This window comes from Puma concolor, chromosome A2 (genome assembly GCF_028749965.1).
Source record: "Puma concolor isolate L17-30 chromosome A2, mPumCon1.1.hap2, whole genome shotgun sequence".
In the NCBI taxonomy this organism is placed as follows: Eukaryota; Metazoa; Chordata; class Mammalia; order Carnivora; family Felidae; genus Puma; species Puma concolor.
The window spans coordinates 50,499,145-50,521,573 of record NC_141668.1 but is presented as its reverse complement, the minus strand read 5'-3'; the positions used below and the strand labels follow the sequence as shown (position 1 = coordinate 50,521,573).

The 22,429-nt window shown below is 36.4% G+C and overlaps 1 protein-coding gene across 2 annotated transcripts in view; it reads left to right on the top strand.

Moving 5' to 3' along the window:
* Positions 1-22,429, top strand: part of TAX1BP1 (Tax1 binding protein 1) — a 90,942-nt gene that overhangs the window by 39,738 nt on the left and 28,775 nt on the right. For both annotated transcript variants that reach the window (XM_086693713.1, XM_086693707.1), the window contains exons 6-14: positions 1,109-1,257; positions 1,350-1,440; positions 5,743-5,928; positions 10,373-10,597; positions 11,129-11,275; positions 12,882-12,999; positions 14,235-14,338; positions 17,165-17,290; positions 20,911-20,982. In XM_086693713.1, coding sequence (XP_086549839.1) covers positions 1,109-1,257; positions 1,350-1,440; positions 5,743-5,928; positions 10,373-10,597; positions 11,129-11,275; positions 12,882-12,999; positions 14,235-14,338; positions 17,165-17,290; positions 20,911-20,982 — 1,218 coding nt within the window. The remainder of the gene's footprint in view (positions 1-1,108; positions 1,258-1,349; positions 1,441-5,742; positions 5,929-10,372; positions 10,598-11,128; positions 11,276-12,881; positions 13,000-14,234; positions 14,339-17,164; positions 17,291-20,910; positions 20,983-22,429) is intronic.

Genomic DNA, 22,429 nt, shown 5'->3' with positions numbered 1-22,429 from the left:
AGAGTGTATCTGACCATTATTGTGATGAGCTCTTTAATGAAGATGCAACATAGCAATTTTCATATTCTTAAGTAATCTCTACACCCAGTATGGGGCTGGAGCAATTTTTATATTTTAGTGATATATTTAAAGTGGTGTTTCCCTTATAAGTAAAAAATTTGGCTGACTTTATGAAAAAGTTGTTTGTAAATACTGTATAACATTTGTTACATTTAAATTGTAAGACTGGTGCTTTCCTTTAGCCTCTGCTGTTGCCTAGATGGGTGGTACTTTTATATGTGGAAAGTTAAAAGTATTTTTTAACAAAACCAGTTTGTTTTAATTTATCAGTTCTTTGAGGTATAGTTTTCCATAACAGTACTTTCATATGCACTGATACATTTGATTCTCATGATTTTATAAAGTGAGGGAGAAGAGGCTTTATAATCTTCATTTTACAGACATAAATTGGGCTTAGTGAGGAGCTTGACCAAGTTCTTATAAGTTAAATGTCTGGATGTGTTAAAATTTTTTTAAACTTTTAAATTATTTGTCCAAAGTGGAATATTCTATTTTAAATAGAAGTAATTTTTTTTTTTTTAACTGCATTTACTACTTTTGTATTTCAGTTTCTTTGAGTATTCAGGCCTCTGAGCCACAGTGGCAGGATCATTAGGAACCTTGCTTTAGACTTGTATCTTAACTTAGTGCTTTGGTATAATTATCAGTGGCACTTAGCGATCTGTGCTGTAATAAGTTGTTAACCTTGGTAGTATCATTTGAAACCTGATTTGTCACTGGAGTAGCATTGAAAAACAGGATGTCAAAAATGAAAGTGACCAGTTTAAAATGTTTTCTCTCATATTTTGTTGCCTGCCCTCTGGTGGAGAAGTTTGTGAAATCAACAATTGGTGGTTGAGAAGTCTGGAAAGGAAATTAATAATTGTTTCATTTGGTATATATAAAGTTGAATGTATATTTCAGTTTCAGGTTTAGTTTTTAATCTAGTTTATAAACTTTAGAGGGGACAAATGTGGGATTAACAATTTAAGAATACATAGATTTCTTAAAGATTTGCAAATTTGTCATAGAAATTTTGTTTCCCAAAATACTCCTTGTTGTTTCTAAGGGTCTTGTTGAAGTATCACAAAGTTTAAGAACGGAAAATGAAGAGTTTAAGAAGAGATACAATGATGCTACATCCAAAGCTCTCCAGCTTGAGGAAGATATTGTGTCGGTGACACATAAAGCGATCGAAAAAGAAACTGAATTAGACAGGTATTTCTGATGGTTTTAAAAAATAAGTTTATGTTCCAAAAATGTTTTAAAGAAGGTTTTTTTGGGTCTGTATTAATGTTATTTTAATTCAGTTTAAAGGATAAACTCAGGAAGACACAGTGTGAAAGAGAACAACTGGAATGTCAATTGAAGACCGAAAAGGATGAGAAGGAACTTTATAAGGTAGTTTATTCTTTCCATTTCTTTTTTAAAAAAAAAAAATTTTTTTTTTCAACGTTTATTTTTGGGACAGAAAGACAGAGCATGAACGGGGGAGGGGCAGAGAGAGAGGGAGACACAGAATCGGAAACAGGCTCCAGGCTCTGAGCCATCAGCCCAGAGCCTGATGCGGGGCTCGAACTCACGGACCGCGAGATCGTGACCTGGCTGAAGTCGGACGCTTAACTGACTGCGCCACCCAGGCGCCCCTATTCTTTCCATTTCTATTTGTTATCTCTTGCTGTGTAACTTGTATCTTAAGTGATCCCAAAACTTAGTGGTTAGGGATTTGGGAGCAGCTTAGCTACGTGGTTCTGGCTCAGGGTCTCCTGGTCAGTTGCAGTTAGTTAGGATGTTGGTAAGGGCTGCAGTCAGCTTAAAGGCTTGATTGGAACCAGAGGATCTGTCAGGGTGGCTCATGCAAATGACTTTTGGCAGGATGTCCTTCAATTTCTTGTTGTGTGGCCTCCTCAGTGGCTGCTTGAATGTTTTCACAACATGGCAGTCCGTTTCCCTTGGAGTGAGCTATCCAAGAGAGAGCAAGGAGGAGGTCCCAGTGCACTTTGTGACCTAGCCAGCGAAGTTGTATGCTGGTGCTTCTACTTTGTCTTATTCATTAAAGACAACTCACTTGGTACAGTCAACACTTAAGGAGAAGGGAATTGAGTTCCACTTCTTGCAGAGAGGAAGTATGAAAGGATTTGGGGACCTTTTAAGACTACCCCATGGTGTATAGTCCCTAAAAGTTTTCAGGGAATTTGCTGGTATTTTAGTTGCTTAGCAGGTAATACATGATAAGTCAAAGAGATTTAATACTATAACAAGATACTTATTTATTAGAATTTATAAAACCTAATTGTTTTCCCCTTTAAGAACATATAAATCTTAGAACATTAATTTATTTCTGTGATGATCATTATGTTTCAGAGTTTGACTTTTAGAATAATCTTCAGAGAATGTCATTTTAAAAAATAATCTTTCTGGGGTGCCTGAGTGGCTCAGTTAAGTGTCCGACTTCCACTCAGTCATGATCGTGTGGTCTGTGAGTTTGAGCCCCACATCAGGCTCTGTGATGACAGCTTGGAGCCTGAAACCTGTTTTGGATTCTGTGTCTCCCTCTCTCTGCCCCTCCCCTGCTCATGATCTGTCAGTCTCCATCTCAAAAATAAATAAACGTTAAAAAATAATTTAAGAAATCTGACAGATCATTACCTTTTGAAATTGTTCTTCATTTTTAAATGATTCTGAAATAGAATGGTTAGCCTAAATATCAATAATGTTGTGGATATAAATTGAGACATGTTTATCTTAAGTGTTCTTATCTTAGCAGTTTTTTTTTTTTTTAATGTTTGTTTATTTTTGAGAGAGAGACTGGGTTATGGGGTAGAGAGAGGGGGAGACACAGAAGAACAAGCAGACTCCAGGCTCTGAGCTGTCAGCCCAGAGCCCGACGGAGGGCTCGAACTCACGAGCCTCGAGATCATGACCTTAGCTGAAGTCAGACGCTTAGCCAACTGAGCCACCCAGGTGCTCAGCAGTTCTTGAAGGCAGTTCCAGATGAGGAATTTCAAGAACTTTTTGAGTTTAGTCAGTATTATTTGGAGAGATTCAGTCTCTTGATTAGATTAGAAAAGGGCTCGCTTATGTATTGTGGTATATATTTGATTAGAGAAAAACCTACACCTGTGCATATATATATTTAGTATTTGAGACCTACAATTTGCACGTAGAAACTGGAATATGATTTGTATTGCCAGTGGTTTTTTCCTTTTTATTTGTGGTGGTGGTGGTGGTTTGTTGTTGGGTTTTTTTTGTTTGTTTCGTTTTGTTTTTGGTTTTTTTTTTTTTTTTTAGGAAGATAAAAATTAAAAAAAAATATTGAATCCACCATGCAACTTAGAGCAGAGAGCATGGATGGGGACGTTTTACATGCCATGGATTATACTCATTTTATTTCTTGAATAGCTTATCCCCAGAGCATGTGTGTGTGCGCATGTGTGTCACTCTCAAAACAGGAAGAAAAATAGTGATGATTCACTTGTAGGTGGTTTTATGATTTGACCCTTTATAAGAATTTATACCTCAAAGTAATGTTTGATTTTTGAACAAGATTTTGTGAAAAAGGGAAATAATACAGATACCTAGAGAAATTGATGTAGTTGGGTTACTGTTGACATAGTGTTTTTGCAAACACTCTCCAAAAATGCAGCTTAAACTTTTAAAGTTATAAAGCATTTTTTAACAAAGTGAAAATCTGGCATCTCATAATTTTTTACTCACTGTTACTGTGAATTTCACTGAGAGGATTTCAGGTTTTTTGCCAGGAAAAGACCTGAGCATTATTTCTCTGTGGATAAAGTGCTTTCCGTGTCGTTTTCTTGTTAACACAGTGGGAGATAATAAGAGAAACACAATGTCTATGTCTTCGGTCACTTCAATTCAGTAATAAAATGAATTCTGAAGGCAGACTAGTTAGTATTGGGAAGGGTTTGGGAAGATCCTAAGTAAACCAGTGATGGTGGAGAGGTGTAGTGAATGATAATAACAAGGACAAGTTATTGGAAAGAGAAAAGACCTATCCTTAAAATGGTCATTTTTCACACTGCCTTTCTTTTCTTTCTGTTATTAGAATAGGACTTGTGGTGTTTGTAGAGGATTGGTAAGCACATTTTAGGGCAAATCCAAAATTTATTTTTCCTTTACAGCTCTAAATTGTTTCTCCCTTAGGTCTTGTGCTTTTTTTCCACTTTCTGTGTCTGTTTTACACCTGAATGACAAGTCCTTTGCTAAAAGACTTCGTATCTGGAAGGAAGAGAAAGAATGAGGTGTCTTGGGGATTTATTCTTTTATAGTGTGATAATATCTCCAGTTTTCTGTAAGCATTATCAGTAGGGATCAAAGTGACATTGAACTCTTCATTTGAATACACTCTGCCCCAACCTCCCAGCATTCCAAACAGTATTTCATTTGTGTCCCCAAAACTGGAAGTAAAACTCTTCCTTAGAGACTTTTGTTTTGTCGTTTTTCTTTTTTATGGAAAGGAGTCTCCATTTAGTGTGATAAGACATCGTGTTCTACTTTTAACCTCAGAAACATGCTTTCCTTTCCATATTGTTTATAAAAATAACCAGAGAGATTACTTTTGTCTCTCTCCTCAGCCCCCCATTAGATCATATGACCCATCCCTGTCCTATCAGAATTTAGAGGAATTGATAAAACACTTGAGCTGGTAATTACGAAAATTAGATAGTGTTTCTAAAGTGATGCTGCAAAGGTCTTGGCTGGTGACACCTTCAGAGAATCTGGAATACTTTGCTATTTTTATTATTATTTTTTTAACGTTTATTTGAGAGAGAGCAGTGGGGAGGGGCAGAGAGAGACAGAACATCCCAAGCAGGCTCTGTGCTGTCAGCACAGAACCCAATGTGGAGCTTGGTCCCGTGAACTGTGAGCGAGATCGTGACCTGAGCCAAAACCAAGAGTTGGACACTCAACTGACTGAGCCACCCAGAGACTCCTGGAGTTTTTTTCCATCCTTGTGAGCAGGAATTAGTGTTTCATTAGTCACACATTTAGAGTCAAGTGTGAAAAGTATGTCAATTCATTTCTCTCTGGTACTCTTAACCAAAGCAAGATACTCTTTATAGTGAAAACAAGATATCTATACTCTTTATAATTCCAGTTATGGAATTTGACTTGTGCATCTGTTAATGGGCAAACTGCTGCCAAAGTTCCTGGGAAAATTAATATAGTTGAGTTAATGAATCAAATGTATTTTTAGGCACACAGGAAGCAAATGACAGTACTTCTCACCAGCCAGAAATTGAATTGCTTAAGATGTTGTTCTTGAATGTACCCCTTTAGTTTTCCAGAATCTCGCCATACCTTTGTATCTGACTATATAACAATAATTTGTTCCCCCAACAGCAACCAAATTGATTTGCATTTTTAAAGAGAACTTAAAAATCTTAAAAAAAAAAAAAAAAAGCATTAATCGAAGGAGAAAACTTCAGAGATGAGGTAATATTGTTAGACCTTAGATATAATCTCTATGGAAAATTTACAACAACAAAAAAGCTTAGAAAGGTTATGTTCTGTTCCCACATATTAGCTAGTTATTTGGTACAACTTGGGTCTCCTGACTCCTGATCTAGTAGGTCTTCCCATCACTTGATCATAATTGGGCTAAACAGTGGTATTTTGAAATTTGAGTAATTTAGATTATGGAGTTAGGATATTCTTGACATTTTCAAGCACTGTTAACAGGTACATTTGAAGAATACCGAAATAGAAAATACCAAGCTTGTGTCAGAGGTCCAGACTCTAAAGAATTTAGATGGGAATAAAGAAAGCATGATTACTCATTTTAAAGAAGAGATTGGCAGGCTGCAGTTCTGTTTGGCTGAAAAGGAAAATCTGCAAAGGACATTCTTGCTTACAACTTCAAGTAAGGTAAGTATTTTTGTGATACGTGTTTGAAGATTGTAAAACCTGTGTCTATTAAATGTATGCGATATTCTTTGTTTTTTATTTTTAATCTTCCCTTTTCCCAACCTTTTCTTTTGAAAAAGTTCAGTTTTACAGAGAAGTTGGAAGAACAGAACAACGAAAACATGTATCCTCAAATATTTTGCCATCTTTATCTCCCCATTTGTATGACCTTTTTTTCCTCTGAGTCATTTGAAGTCAGTTGCAGGCATTATATCACACCCTAGATATTTTAGCATGTCTTCCCTATCTACAGTTGTGGTTCATTATTCTGTATAACCATAAAACCATGATCATACCTAAGAAATTTAACGTTGATAATACTCATTCATAATACAGTTTTAGTATAATCAAATTATCCCAAGTATATATATATATTTTTTTCAATGTTTATTTATTTTTGGGACAGAGAGAGACAGAGCATGAACGGGGGAGGGGCAGAGAGAGAGGGAGACACAGAATCAGAAACAGGCTCCAGTCTCGGAGCCATCAACCCAGAGCCTGACGCGGGGCTCGAACTCCCGGACCGCGAGATCATGACCTGGCTGAAGTCGGACGCTTAACTGACTGCGCCCCCCAGGCGCCCCCCAAGTATATATTTTTTATAAAGCGTTTAAGTTTATTTAAAATTTGTAACAGAGACACAGAGAGCATGAGTAGGGGAGAGGCAGAGAGAGGAGGACAGGGAGAGGGGAGAGAGAGAATCCCAAGCAGGTTCTGCACTTTCAGCACAGAGCCTGACATAGGGCTAGAACTCAAGAAACCACGAGATCATGACCTGAGCCAGAACTGAGAGTCAGATGCTTAACTGACTGAGCCACCCAGGGGCTGCCACCACGCCCCCCCCCCCCCCCCCGCCACTATATATTTATATATAACCTTTACAATTTCTTGACCTGGTGGTAAAGATCCACACATTCATTTGATTATTGTTGTGTTTTTGCTCTAATCTAGAATAGGGTCCCTATACACCTTTTATGATACTGATATTTTTGAAGAATTCAGGCTTGTCTGAGAAGATGGTTTGTAATCTAGATTTATTTATTGTTTCCTCAAAGCTAGATTTAGGTCATACATTTTTGGCAAGAAAAAGCCTAAATAGATGATGTCTTGTACATTATTTTGCATCAATACCAAATGTCACATAATGTTGATGTAACATTAATCATTTGTTTAAAGTTGTGTCTGCCTGAATTCATTATATGGGTGCTTTCCCCCTCTTTGTGATTATTGAGTAATATGTAGGGTAATACTTTGAGATTATGGTAACATCCTGTAATGCCAATAGCTTTTCACCCAGTATTTTTGATCCCTTAATGATCCTCACCTGCATCAGTTATTATTAAATTAATGATTACAAAATGGTCACTTAAAAATTTTTCTTTTACACTTATTAGTAGGTATTCTTTCTTAGTTTTTTTTTTTTAATGTTTATTTTTGAGAGAGAGAGTAAGCAGAGCTAGGGAGGGGCAGAGAGAAAGGGACACGCAGAATCGGAAGCAGGCTCCAAGCCCCATGCTGTCAGCACAGAGCTCGACATGGGCCTCGAACTCAACAGACCATGAGATCATGACCTGAGCTGAAGTCGGATGCCTAACTGACAGAGCCACCCAGGCGCCCCTATTCTTTAAATCTTTTGATTGAGTCTTGTGTTTGGAATATGTTAAATAGTTGCATCATTCAAAAGTGAAAATAATTACAAAAATATTTACTGTCTCTTCCCTAAAAAAAACCTTTTTTTTTTTTTACATATACACATATGTAAAGATTTCCCATTAGTTTTTAGTTTATCCTCTTTTTGCAAAAATAAGCATGTGCATACATACACACTCTTAAAAATAGGTGCCATGCTATATACATACTTTTTTGCACCTTTTTTTGTCATTTAAAATGTGTAGTTTAATGGTTTTCAGTGTATTCACAGAGTTATACAACTAATACTGCAGTAAATTTAGGAATATTTTTATTACCCCCCAAAGAAACTGTACCCATTAGCAGTTACTCCATATTCTCATTTGCTTCTCCCCCTCCCCCCATCCTAATTAATCATTGATTTACTTTTTTTTTTTTTTTTTGGATATATAAAGAGCTTTATATTTATTTCTCATTAACCATGAGAACATGACCTGAGCTGAAGTTGGCCGCTTAACCGAATGAGCCACCCAGGCACCCCTAAAATTTACATTTTATAAAAAATTAGAATATTTATAACAGTGTTCCAAAACCTCTTAAATTTTTTTTATGGAAAATCTGGACATCTTGTATGAGTACGCATATAGATCTTTCTCATTCACTATAACAGCTATATAGTATCCCTCGTTTAATAGCTGTGTATGTAATTGTTTTTTAGTTGTGTATAGTCCTTAGCTTTTATAAGCATGCCGCTTATGCAAACATCATCCTTGTACAAATATCTAGGCATGTGTATATATAAAAAAAAAATTAGTTATTTTCAAATTGCTTTTCAAAAAAATTAATACCCCAGCATTTGTATTTACTAGTGTTTGTGATGGTAGCACAGACTTCCATCGTGTGAAGGATATATAATAGAATTTATAATAAATTCTCATATTAGATATTCTATAAATATTATAAATATTTTAAATAATTTTAAATAATTTTTCATTATTTTAATATTGTACTGAATCCCTGTAAAGCTAAATTTAATGTCCATACCTTTTATTAATTTTCTTGGAAACTCATAAAAATAAAATTGCTAGATCAAAACCTGTGTGCTTTTTCAAGGTGTTGATGAATGTTATAAAAATCTGGTGAAAAACTTTACACCAGCTACATGTACATAAGCCTAACCGTTCATGAATTTGCTAATTTCCCTAAAGTCATCTGAATATTGGAGTATTCCTGTTTTTTAATCTTTGTTAATTGAAAGAAATTGATGTTTGTTTTAACTTCTTTATTTGTTGATGAGTGGAGTATTTTTTTTTTATTTTTTGTATGCATAATGGCCATTTCTGTCTTTTAAAAAAAATTTCACGGTAGGGGTGCCTGGATGGCTTAGTTAGGTGTGTGACTTCAGCTCAGGTCATTGTCTTCATGGTCATGTGTTCGAGCCCTGCGTCGGGCCCTGTGCTCCCAGCTCAGAGCCTGGAGCCTGCTTCCCATTCTGTGTCTCCCTCTCTCTCTGCCCCTCTCCTGCTCATGCTCTGTCTCTCAAAAATAAACAATTTTTAAAAATTTCATGGTTATGCCTTTCTCCAATTTTTTGGGTTTTTTTATGGTTAGAGTTTTTTGATTTGAAAAAATGCTGATTAGAAAATAATTTTATATTCCAAACATTTTCTTCTACTAGTTTTATTGTTGCTCTTTTGCTGATGACATTTACATAGTTAGATCTGTTAATGTTGTATCTACAAATATTTTCTTCACCTCAGTGTACATAATCCTTTATATTTCCTTCTAAGGAGCTAACAGTTTTTTAAAAATGTTTATTTATTTTGAGAGAGAGAGAGAGAGAGTGTGCGCATGTGAGTGTGGTAGGGGCAGAGTGAGAGGCTGACAGCAGAGACCCTGATGCAGGGCTCGAACTCACGAACTGTGAGATCATGACCTGAACCGAAGTTGAATGGTTAACGAACTGAACCACCCATGCGCCCCAGGAGCTAACAGTTTAAAAACCAAGAATGGATTGCACTTTTTCTCAGTTCATATTATTTGTAGTACAAAGATAAAAAATAGGAAACTAGATGTGTTGGGCTCATAATGTTAAAGGAAATAATTTTACTATGGCAATTTAAACTTTTTTTCTCTTTTTTTTTTTTCCTTAACAGTAATTTTAACTTTTTAAGATACTTTTAGGTTAGGTAAGAGGTTAGGCTGATTACTTTTTTATCTTCCCATTGTCTCAACTTTGATATTTGTGTATCAAATGTTTTATTTTTAGAACTAAGTTTTCAATCTGCCCTGTGGTTTCATAACGATATGGTATATGAATATTATATCGGATATGTTTTCGGTTAGTTAATAGGAAACTTAACCAAAATTTTTGTAATTACAGAGAAGTTTTTGAAATTATTTTTATTGGTAATCATAAAAAGTGTGAGTCAGTAAGTAGTTCTAGCTGCTAGAGATTTTGGGGGACAGGAACTTTCATTCAAATTTCTTTTTAACCAGGGATTTAAATATTGGGCATGTTGCTTATCAACTTAAGTGTACATGTGTTTAATGTGGTAGAGATACTGAGTGCATTGGATTGTTATCTGGGGATTCCAACACAAAGTCCTATCATAAGTTTTTTTTAATAGACTTCTGTATTTTATTTTAAGTCATGAGTAGAAAACCAGTGTTTAATTTAAAACTTTGATGTGTTGAAATATGAGTAAAACTTGTTTCTGCTACTGTTTTTACTTTAATGGTTTCGTTGCTAACGTATTTATTTGCTTTTCTTCAGGAAGATACTTTTCTTTTAAAGGAGCAACTTCGTAAAGCAGAGGAACAGGTTCAGGCAACTCGGCAGGAAATTGTCTTTCTGGCTAAAGAACTTAGTGATGCTGTAAATGTGAGAGATAAAACAATGGCAGATCTGCATACTGCACGCTTGGAAAATGAGAAAGTAAAAAAGCAGTTAGCTGATGCAGTGGCAGAACTTAAACTAAATGCTGTGAAAAAAGACCAGGTAAAGTGGGCTAATTTTGAATTTTCATTTTGATCAAAAGCTCACTAGAACTTACAAAATAGATTGGGTTATGTCAGAATAAGGTCAGATTCCTGATCACAGAAATTTAAATTTCCATTCATTTTGTTTAGTCATTGTAACTTCTTGGGTTGAAATTAATGTAAACTTTAAGAAAAACTTAAGTAGGCAAATGCTTAATGGTTAGTAAGAACTGCTCTGTTATTAAACTTTCTGATGTCAGGTATATATTGCTTTGTTTGGAATTTTTTATTTATTAGCTTCATAAAGTGGTATTATGGTTATTTAACAGGGTAATACTTATTCCTCAGGAGGGGGATTGTTCTTCTTTAGTTTTTTAATGAACTTAGTCCTAAGAATATAAAGCTAGATTTATTAGGAGCTAATGTGGCTCTGTTGCCCAAACTCCAAAACAAATAAAAACTAGAAGCCAGAAAGAAAAAAGTGAAAAGGAAGTTGGGATTTACTATTACATGTGAGATAGGAGATTTTTATCTTTTATTTTTCTCATAGGAAAAGTCTGATACACTAGAACACGAACTGAGAAGAGAAGTTGAAGATTTGAAACTTCGTCTTCAAATGGCAGCAGATCATTATAAAGAAAAATTCAAGGAATGCCAGAGGCTCCAAAAACAAATAAACAAACTTTCAGACCAATCAGTAAGGACAATTGAATTCTTACCGAATAGTTCCTTTATCAGTATTTTTGTTTACAAATCAAATTTATAGTAGCTAAAGTTTTATTTATTTAACTAATCTCTACACCCCACACGGGGCTCAAACTCAACAACCTCAACGTCAAGAGTTGTGTACTCTTCTGACTGACCCAGCCTGGCACCCCCAAATTTATAATACTCTAAATATCAACCTTTTGGATATAATTTATCTCTGCATGAATTGAAGTGATTGGCCTAATGTTTGTAATGATATATGTTTAAATTTGAAATTTTTGTGTGCTGGAAACCCAAGAAAGGAAGCAAGGGCAGCAGCAGGGGAAAACAGGGAGGGAAGGCCCTCTTTTTTGACCGTTTCCCTCTAAGTTCTTGTTAAATGTCTTCACTTAAAAACTCTGTACATATTGAATCCCTCCTGTGACTGATGCCTGTCCTCAGTGGGGTTCACTGTTGGTTATCCTCAGAGTCAAAGATGGTTTCTCGTTGTCATTATTGGGTTCTTCCATCCTACTCATAGCCACTAGATTAGGAAGAGTTAATGTAGCTAATTATTTTGTATTCCATCTGAGAGGGTAAGCAGATTTAATGAAAACAAAGAAATTGTTTCTGTTTTGGTGTGTGATTTATTTATTTGAGAGGGCATGCTGCATGTGCCATTGGTGGGGATGGAGGAGAGAGAGAGACTATCTCAAGCAGGTGCCACGCTTCGTGCAGAGCCTGCTGTGGGGCTCAATCCCATGACCTTGGGATCGTGACCCACGGCTAATTTTTTTTTTTTTTTTAATTTTTTTTTTTTCAACGTTTATTTATTTTTGGGACAGAGAGAGACAGAGCATGAACGGGGGAGGGGCAGAGAGAGAGGGAGACACAGAATCGGAAACAGGCTCCGAGCCATCAGCCCAGAGCCTGACGCGGGGCTCGAACTCACGGACCGTGAGATCGTGACCTGGCTGAAGTCAGACGCTTAACCGACTGCGCCACCCAGGAGCCCCGTCCCCACGGCTAATTTAAGAGTTGGATGCTTAACTGAGCCATCCAGGTGCCCCTTGGTGTGTGTTTTAATGTGGGTCCTTAAATTGTACTTAAATATAAGGTTTGCTATGTAATGGAATGCTGGAAGTAAAGAAACACATTTAAAACCTGCGGTTGAAAATGATACCAAGTTATCTCTGCAAACAAAATGTGCTATAAAGACTTTTATTTGTATACTGTATTGATACAGATGATATTTACACAGAAATGCATGTGGTAAGCTAGGAATGCTTTTGTGAAAAAATATACTTTAAGTATGACCCACATGTACGGGTTTTGGTTGAGGCCTGTAAGTATATTATGACTTTGTAGTAGATGACTTATGAGATTTCTGTGATTGGCTTGCTTTGGTAGTAGTTTGATTATTTGGCAAGGAAAACCAAAATAAAGTTTTTGTTGTAACTTTTAGGTCAGTTAGTAAAGTGATGGGTGTTACCTTTAGTCTTTGCTGGTCTTTAAGACACAATAGCAGCTTTGTAGACTTCTCAGAATTTCTTTACGTGACAATTACTGAAGGAAGGAAATATAACTCATATAACAGTTTGTTACATTTTGAATAGGCCAGTAGCACCAGTGTCTTAACAAAGAAAATCGGAAATCAGCAAAAAGTGAATGATGCTTCAATAAACACAGACCCAGCTACTACTGCCTCTAATGTAGATGTAAAGCCTTCTACAGGTAAAAATCTTTTAGCCATTTTGTGTAGTGTCCTGCCTTGATGAGTATTGATACTTATTTATACTGCCTTATTCCAAGTGTGTGAGTCTTAGGGAGCTTCTGAAAATTCTTATGAGAGGATTAAGGCAAAGATAAAGTAAGGGGCTTAATAATAAGAAAGTCTTACATGTGAAATACATAAAATGAGTGTGAACTAGTATTTATCTTCATGAGAATATTCATAAGTATTAAATGAGCTGGAGTTTGTAAGCTTAAATGGTTACAGCAGTTAGGCTATAGGATAGAAGCCAATAATTGAATTTTTAATTAATATTCCACTAAATCTGTGGAATCTCGAGGCATTTATGGTAATTCAGTTGTATAGTTCTGTTGCAGGGGGTGGGGTGGGGATTAATCTCCTGTTCTATTTATGTTTCTCTCTTTTTTTTTTTCTTTTAATTTTTTTGACCCGGGTACTATGTGGTTAGTATACCTATTGGTGGGCAAGTTAAATTTTTATTAGTTTATTAACTTCTAGAATAGATTAGGAAGATCTGGTGAATGTATGAACATGACAATTTGAATTAAGTCTAGGTTTTCACTTGTCCTAATTTCTTTTTTTCACTTTATGTTAAAGATTGACAATAATGGAAGTCAGCACTCCAGTATATAAAAATACATTTCCTAATGTAGTGTTTGGGGTAATTGCTGTTTTAGACTTTTTAAATGTATTGTAAATTTCCCATGCTATTAAATATTTAATCAGGTTCAGCCACTATATAACAGGATCCTGACTTCCATTTATTTACACTTTTTGTAGTATGTAGAGTGGTGTTGTGTAAGTTACTTAATACTCACTGAATAGTAATGAAGGACTAGAAAAATAATTTAAAGTGTTTTCTCAGAGTATGGCTTTCTGTTTATCCTGTGTATTCAGTTACATGAAGAGAACAAGCATGCCATTTAAGAACTATTTTTAGCTGATTAAAAAAATCACTTTTCGTTACTGAATGTGATCTTGTTTCTGGCCAGACTGACATTTTAAAAAATCTCATGTAGAGTTTATACTATCTTTATTTAGTGTATGATTAGATGTTTTTAAATAGATATTTCTCTCCTTCATTGTCCCATTTATTGTATCTCACAGTATACTGACCTTTAAGTTATTTTGAACAGGAAGGTAATATGGGGGCAAAATAATTTTTAATATTATTTTCTGTTTTGATAATTGATAATATTATTTTCTTGTCTAATAGCTGAGACAGATTCTGACATTGTAACAAAGGGACAAGTCTGTGAAATGACCAAAGAAATTGCTGACAAAACAGAAAAATACAATAAATGTAAACAGCTCTTGCAGGTAAGCTGGCTCTCTTGTGTGAGATTTATCAGATATAATGGCTTAGCTTACCTATATTTATATTTATTTATAAATCTTGGGGTTTCTTTTTCGTATCCATATACTGGTATTGAGTTTCACTTTTGAGATGATGAGAGGGGTTGTTCTGTGTACCTGCACACATAGGCCTGTATGTAAAATTATCCTAACATCATTAGTGTCCTTTCTTGATAATGGGCAAGTGATTAATTGAGGCTGGATAGAACTTGATAAAGGGAAGTGCTCTTTTTATAGTCCCTGTATTAATAGCAAAGAATTTTACCACATCTTAAATTGACCAGAATTATAAAGTGGGAAAAGAGAATGTTAACCAAATGAGCTATTGCTTTTATGGTGTTACTTATGGTGACTATTTTAAAACTGTATTCTTCATACATTTCAGTTTTACAACTGTCTTGGTAGCATTCACTCCCGGAGTATTTCAAGGACAGAGGGAAAATGCTTCTCATTTATACCTGATTTGGAGAAGGGAGGCAAAGGCATTTTGTGTTTGTGATTTTTTAATTTTTTGTGAGTGTGTGTATTTTTCTGTGCATGTAGAGAGGAAAGAGATATTTAGAACTATAGAATAATGTTCATACATTAGTTCAATGTTACTGTAGTAATTAAAATATTTTGTTACTGCCTTCTAAATAGTACTTAATCTTTTAAACTTTGAAAGTTTTTGTTCCTTTCTTCTGTAGAAGGATCGATGAGAATAGTTTTGTTAAAAGTAGTTGTTTATGAGGGACTAAACTTTTTTCATCAAGTCTGAAACAATTCAGGATGCCTGTTTTTTAAAATGGTATCATACAGTATTACTGAAAGGATGATAGAATGTTCCTAAGCCAAAAACTTCCTCAAGGTACATATTTTTTCCAAGTTGTGTTGAGGTGCAGTAAACTGCATATATTTGTTGAAATCCAATGAACTGCTTATATTTGTTTAAAAAAATGTTTTTTAATGTTTATTTTTGAGAGAGACAGAGCTCAAGTGGGGGAGGGGCAGAGAGAGAGAGGGAAACACAGAGTCCCAAGCAGGCTCCAGGCTCTGAGCTGTTAGCACAGAGCCCGATGCGGGCTCAAACCCACAAACCCTGAGATCATGACCTGAGCTGAAGTTGGACACTTAATCAACTGAGCCACCCAGGCGCCTTGAGCTGTATAAAATCTGCAGTTTGATCAGTTTTGCCATACATACAGTGGTGAAAATATTATAGTGCCAAGATAACATTTCTATTACTTGCCAAAGTTTTTATGTACCCATTTGGTATACGTGCTGCTGAAATGAGCAGTTCTATTTGGAACTCATTCCTCCCTCTATTGCCACCCCCAGGAAACTGTTGGCTTGCTTTCTGCCACTGTAGCCTACCTTTTATACAGTTTGTATAAATGCGGTCATATGGTATATACTCTTTTTTTTTTCCTGTCCTCTTTCAGCATAATTATTTTGAAATTTATCCATGTTGTTGCTTTTATTGGTAGTTCATTTTCCTTTTTATTGGGAGAGTTCAGATCTTTGCTGTTTTAAACATTGAGTTCATTTTATTACTGAATTGTAAGCTTTATTGTGGGTAGAAGTCTTTTGAAACATGTTTGGGAAATATTTTCTCCCAGTCTGTAACTTGCCTTTTCATTTCCTTAACGGTGTTTTTAGAAAAACTTTTGATTAAGTACAGATTTGTCAGTTTGCTCTTTAATGTTTTGTGCTTTTTATGTTCTTTTTTTTAAGTTTATTTATTTTGAGAGATAGCAAGTGGGGAAGGGGCAGAAAGAGGCAGACAGAATCCCAGGTAGACTCTGTGCTGTCAGTGCAGGGCCTGATGGGGCTTGAACTCAAGAGCCGTGAGATCATGACCTGAACTGAAATCAAGAGTCAGATGCTCAACTGACTGAGCCACCCACGCACCCCTCTGCTTTTTATGTTCTAAGAAACACACACCTATAATCCAACTTGTAAAGATTTTTTTCTTCCATAAGTTTTATAGTCCTGGGTTTCACTAAATTTAGGCCTGTTAACAATTTTAAGTTTATTTTTGTGTGTGGTGTGAGGTATGGTAATGGATAGTAAGTTGATCTAGGATTAATTGCTAAAAAGTTGCTTAGAGCATATTTTTAAACTTTTACCTTGAATATAAGACATTCAAAATGAAATTGCCAATTTACCCTTTTGTCATGGTTTGTAACTCCTTTCTTTTAATATTCTTGGTTGTAGAGAAGAGCATTGTATAAGAAGTCAACCTAGATAATATCTTGGTTAGGAAATCCCAGAGTTTTGTTTGTCTACATCTGGAAGCAGCGTCATTATAATCATATGATTCTTTTTTCTTTTTTCTTTTTTCTTACCTCTCTTTGCAAAAGTTGTATATGCTTATTGTGAAATCTTAGGCATTATAGAAATAAAGAGTAAAAATGGTAAAAGGTACCATCATGATCCTGATTCCAAGTGATGAGAGCTATTCATATTTTGTTTATATTTTTCTACACAACATGATATAGAGTCATATAAGATTGTGCTAACTTTTAAAACAAAAATAAGATTATACTGTATATTTTGTTTTTGCAACTTGCTATTTTAAATTAATGTATCTTGTTCCTTATTAATGTGTGGATCTACTTTGTTCTGTTACATATATACTATTTCATTGTATGGACTTAAAATGATTTTTCCCATTGTCTACTGACATTATTTCAGTTTTTCTATTGTTAGTGTTAAAATGAAACATTCAGTACATATCTAAATATGTTCATAAAGATAATGGCTGTATCTGTGTTTTTAAAAGTCTTTGGTAATTCTAATTTCATTTAGGATGAGAAAACAAAATGCAATAAATATGCCGATGAACTTGCAAAAATGGAACTGAAATGGAAAGAACAAGTGGAGATTGCTGAAAATATAAAACTAGCACTAGCTGAAGTAGAGGACAATTACAAAGTAAGTCAGTATTTGTATAACATGAGGCAGGTGCACCTGGTACTTTTGCAGATGTGTTAGCTATAATTTTTATCAATCTGATGTGCAGTTTTAACATAGATAATTGGGATAGTATTTTTGTGTATAAGTAAAAATGTACTACATGTTTAGTGGAGTATAGTTAATTAACTATGAACTGAGAAAATGAATACCCATACATATTACCATTGTGGCTTTAATTCTGTTCATTTTGATGGCTGATTAAAATGATATCTTTTAATTGCTTCATTTCTAAGATGAAAAGTGATCATTTCATTATCATATTTGTTCATTAATAAGTTTTTTAATGTTTATTTATTTTTAAGAGAGACACAGAGTGCAAGTGGGGGAAGAGCAGAGAAAGAGGGGGAGACACAGAATCCAAAGCAGGCTTCAGGGTCTGAGCTGTCAGCACAGAGCCCGATGTGGGTTTCTAACCCACAGACTGCAAGATCATGACCTGAGCCGATGCTTAACTGACTGAGTCACCCAGGCATCCCCCTATTTATTCATTTAGAAACAAACATGGGTGTATGTAAAATTATTTTAGGGCCTCAGGGCTCCTGGGTGACTCAGTTTGTTGAGTGTCTGACTCTTGGTTTCAGCTTAGGTCATGATCTCATCGTATGTGGATTCGAGCCCTGCATTGGGCTCCACGCTGACGGTGTGAGGCCTGCGTGGGATTCTCATTCTGTCTCTGTCTCCCTCTCAACCTCTCTCAAATATATTGAAAAAAATAATTTTAGGGCCTTGACATTTTTGTGGGGATATAATAATATGATTAGTAATTTTAAAATTTATATGAGTGTTATTAAATGAATCACCAAAATGTGTTACCTGTGATCCTAAAAAGTACTGCAGAGTGATGTAATCTTTTTTTAATTATGTCATTAGGAGGCCACATGTTTATTATTATTTTTCTTGTTTATTTTGAGAGAGAGCGAGCGTGTGCACAGAAGAGAGGGCAGAGGGAGAGGAGAGAGAGAATTCCAAACAGGCTCCAAACTGTCAGTGCAGAGCCTGACCTGGGCCTTGATCACATGAACTGAGAGATCACGACCTGAGCCGAAATCAAGAGTCAGATGTTTGACTGAGTCACCCAGGCACCCCAGTAATACAATCTTAATTAAAATTGTTTTTGCCAGTGTGATAATAGGCAACAAACAAGCTTAAATACTAAATTATATTTGTAAGAGTGTTAGAGAAAAAAAATAGCAGGCTGTTTAGCTAATTAATAAGTAGGAAGATATTTTTATTCTAAGGAATAAAGTATAATCTTACATATTTTGGTATCTATATGTACATGTAATTTGCATATTTTGTGTGACTAAAGATCAGGAAGTTTTGAATGATTTAACTTTGCTATAGTGTAGCTAATTCTACTTACAATTTTTAAATGTTCTTAAAGACACCAAAGATTAGGTTTCTCCCTGGGGGCTGGAGAGGGTGCACATTATATACTAAGGTAATTTTACTGGTGGTCTTTTTTTCGATCTTGATCTATTGTCAGAATGAAATTTTCAGACTTTTAATCAATGAGATTATTGTTTCTGGAATCTCTGTGGATATTGTTTTCAATGACTGGCAACTTTCCTTATTATAAAGTGTGAATACTGAATTTATGTGAACTTTATCTTTGCATATTGACTAGAAAAAAACTCATTTAGTAAAATTAAAGCCTACTATATAGAGAGAGCACTGTGTTAGCTTTTATCTGGGTGATCACACAGGTATGGCACAATGCTGTCTATGCTTAAGGAGTTTACAGTCTACTAGAGATTGCTAGTGGTATCATGGTGATACTCACAACTCCTTGATATTCGTGACCCAGCTAATCATCTGTCAGATTCATGGGAAGTTAAATAATGTTTTTAGTTCATTAATGATCAAAGTGAGCATCAAAATTAATGTTCTAGATTATGCTGCTGGTAAAGGTGCTTGGCTTTTTGTTTAATGCCCTTTGACTTCTTTTGCACTGTTGAGATAGTACTCACTAAACAGATACTCGTTGGACAAAGCAAAATGGGATGAAGTTCTATATGAATGATAAGTCTAAGAAGTACCTTAGAGCTGTTTTCAGGGGAATATTTAGGAGTTAAACATGGAGAAAACAGACCCTTGAAAGAGAAAACTGGAGGGGAGGAGAAGCAGAGCTCGGGAAAGAAAGAAGCGGCATTCTAAGCAGATAGAAAAGCATTAATATACAGGTTTGGGGGTGAAAAGTGCAGAGCATAGTCTGGAGATTATGAGCAATCTTGAGTAATAAGACTTCAATGTCTGTAATGGAGTAGATTGGACTTGATAGATTGAAGCCACGTTTTGGGGGGCCTAAAATGGAATTTTATTGCTATTTGTTGTTAAGAATTTTCTAGGAGTAAAGAAAGGGACCCAACTATAGTGAGTCTTTGTGAAGTAATTTGGTAACACTGAGGAGATTTACAGGTGGAAAGAGTTTTTGAAGGTGAGAAAATCAGATAGAAATATTAGAGAATTACTTGATAAAGGCCACCCCTTTGGGGACCGTCCTTGATCACTTACTCTTGAATAGGACATGAGTCTGTCAAGGAAATCTTTGAAAGGCATCCTCAGGGAAAAATTATTTGAAGGATAGTTTTGTGTTTGTATCCATAATGCTTATAATGCAAATGGGCGGTGGTTAAATGAATGAATGACTTAGACTGACGATGGTGGGAAGAGGAGTAGGAAGTGTAACATAGCTTCCTAGCTTCAGTCACACTGGGCTCTGAGATTGGTAATATCTGTTAGCAAAAGTTAGAAAAGTAGGTTTGGGACCCCTTGCCCTCAAAATGTAGAAAGACAATAATGAAAACATGTCATCCGTCAATTGAAAAGACAGATTTGAGGGTGCCTACGGTAGTTCAGTTAGTTAAGTGTGCGACTCTTGATTTTGGCTCAGGTCATGATCTCACAGCCCACATTGGACTCTGTGCTGACAGTGCAGAGTCTGCTTTGGATTCTCTCTCCTTCCCTCTCTGCTTCCCCACCACCACTTGAATGTGACCGTCCTTCTCTCTCCCGCTCTCCTCCTGCCCCAAAATAAGTCAATAAACTTAAAAAGAGAGGCACCTGGGTCGCTCAGTCGGTTAAACATCCAGCTTCGGCTCAGTCATGATCTTGTGGTTCACCATTTTGGGCCCTGTGTTGGGCTCTGTGTTGACAGCTCAGATTCTGTGTCTGCCCCTCCCCTGCTTGCTCTGTCTCTCTCTCTCTCAAAAGTAAATAAACACTTAAAAAAGAAAAGTACTGTATCTATAAAAAAGATTTGGAACTTGGGGAAGAAAGAGGTGTGCCACATTAGTTAATAGTTGTGATTTTTCCCATGGGGATCATAGTTGAAGGCATAGAAAAAAGGAAGTTTTTAGGGGGAATATAGAGAGAAGAAGCCAGAGAAGAAACTTCGAGAACACTCACATTTAAACAAATTTTGGGGGGGGGGGGGATATATCCAGAGATGTCAAAGAATAAGACCCAAGGAAATACATGGGTTATGGTAATAGTAAGTATTTTGATAGAATGGTATAAACTAGCTCTTGATGTGTAGGGAGAGAGTGGATAATGAAAAAAATGATTTCTTTTTTCAGCTTCAGTTGGCAGAGAAAGACAAAGAAATAAATGGACTGACGACACATTTGGAAAAACTCTCCGGGGAGAAGGTATCGAATGGTGTACTTTAACATCTTTCATGAGACAGTGAATGATACTACAGCTTTATGAAGACACACATTTTATAATCACGTGAGGGTGGCTAAAAAAAGTTAAATTAAGGGCGCCTGGGTGGCTCCGTGGGTTGAGCGTTCGACTCTTGATTTTGGCTGGGTCATGATGCTAGGGTCATGGGCTCGAGCCCTGCTGAGCTCCTCGCTGAGCATGGAGCATGCTTAGGATCCTCTCTGTCCCTCTGCCCCTCTCCCCTGCTCTGCATGCTGCGCGCTCGCGCTCTCTCTCTGTCAAAAAAAAAAAAAAAAATTAAAGTTAGGATAAAGAAAAGACTGAAGCAGATCTTAGTATGCTTAGGTGCAGAATCTTTTTGGTTAAATAATATTTTTAAAATACTTTATGAGGAAAAGGCTGAAGTGTTTAAGTTTAGCTTGCTCTTTGTTACATATATTGTATTTAATAATAAAGAAATTTTAGGATGTTTAAATTTAGAAAGAGTAAAAAATTTAAAAGTTATACATGATACTGTCTTTATCTGGTTTTCTTTTGTGAAGGAAACATTTTAGAAGTTATTTAATGATTTATAGTGTAACTTACCAGTGAAACAGAATGTACACTTATAATGTAAAAAATGCTACGGTGCAGTATTTCACAAAGTATTGTTTGAGCTCTTTTGGGGGCCCCTATCCCCTTTTAGAGGTCTACAAAGTTACAAGCTATTTTCATAATACTAGAGTGTTATTTGCCCCCCACCCCCACCCCCCCGTGTTACATTTAAACATGCTGGTATGTAAGCAGTGGTGTTAAAACTGCTGGTGTGTTAGTTTTTGAATCAAGGCAGTTGCACCAAACTCCGTTGGTGTAGTTACCATACATGGGAGGACCCTGCCACCCCACCTTTCCTGTGCCTGTTATCTCTGCCCCGCAGCAGCATCTGGGCAATGCCAGTGGCTGCTGGTTTCTCCTGGGGCCAAAACAGATTTCCCAGCCGCCAGCGGCCCAAAAGTCTGGAGAAAATTTGCTTGCCATTCTTGCTGTTGGGCAGCTCTCCAGTCCAGCGGAAAGGCTACGTGTCATGAGGGAAGCCAGGCTGTGAAGAGCCGGGTTGCTTCTGTGGCACGGGCAGAGCTTTAGAAAGATGGTCCTCGAAGTGCACCTGGTAATTGTTGCATGACGAAAGGTAATTGTCGCATGATGATCCTGCCCTGCTGCCCCGAAAATAAAAATGGATTCGTGTTGGTCCCTCCCCCCTCCCCCCAACCACACACACTTGGGCACTAAGGGAGGTCGGTCGGTTGTCCCCCTCCCCTCCTTTGCCGGGACTTGGCAACCCCAGAGAGGAGCCGCTGTGCCCTGAGTCCCAAGAGGGTCTCTGAGGGCTCCCTGCCTTGCAGCCTCCAGCAGGGGCGCCTCTGTAGTGTGAGGGCGCTGGGGCTCGCGTGG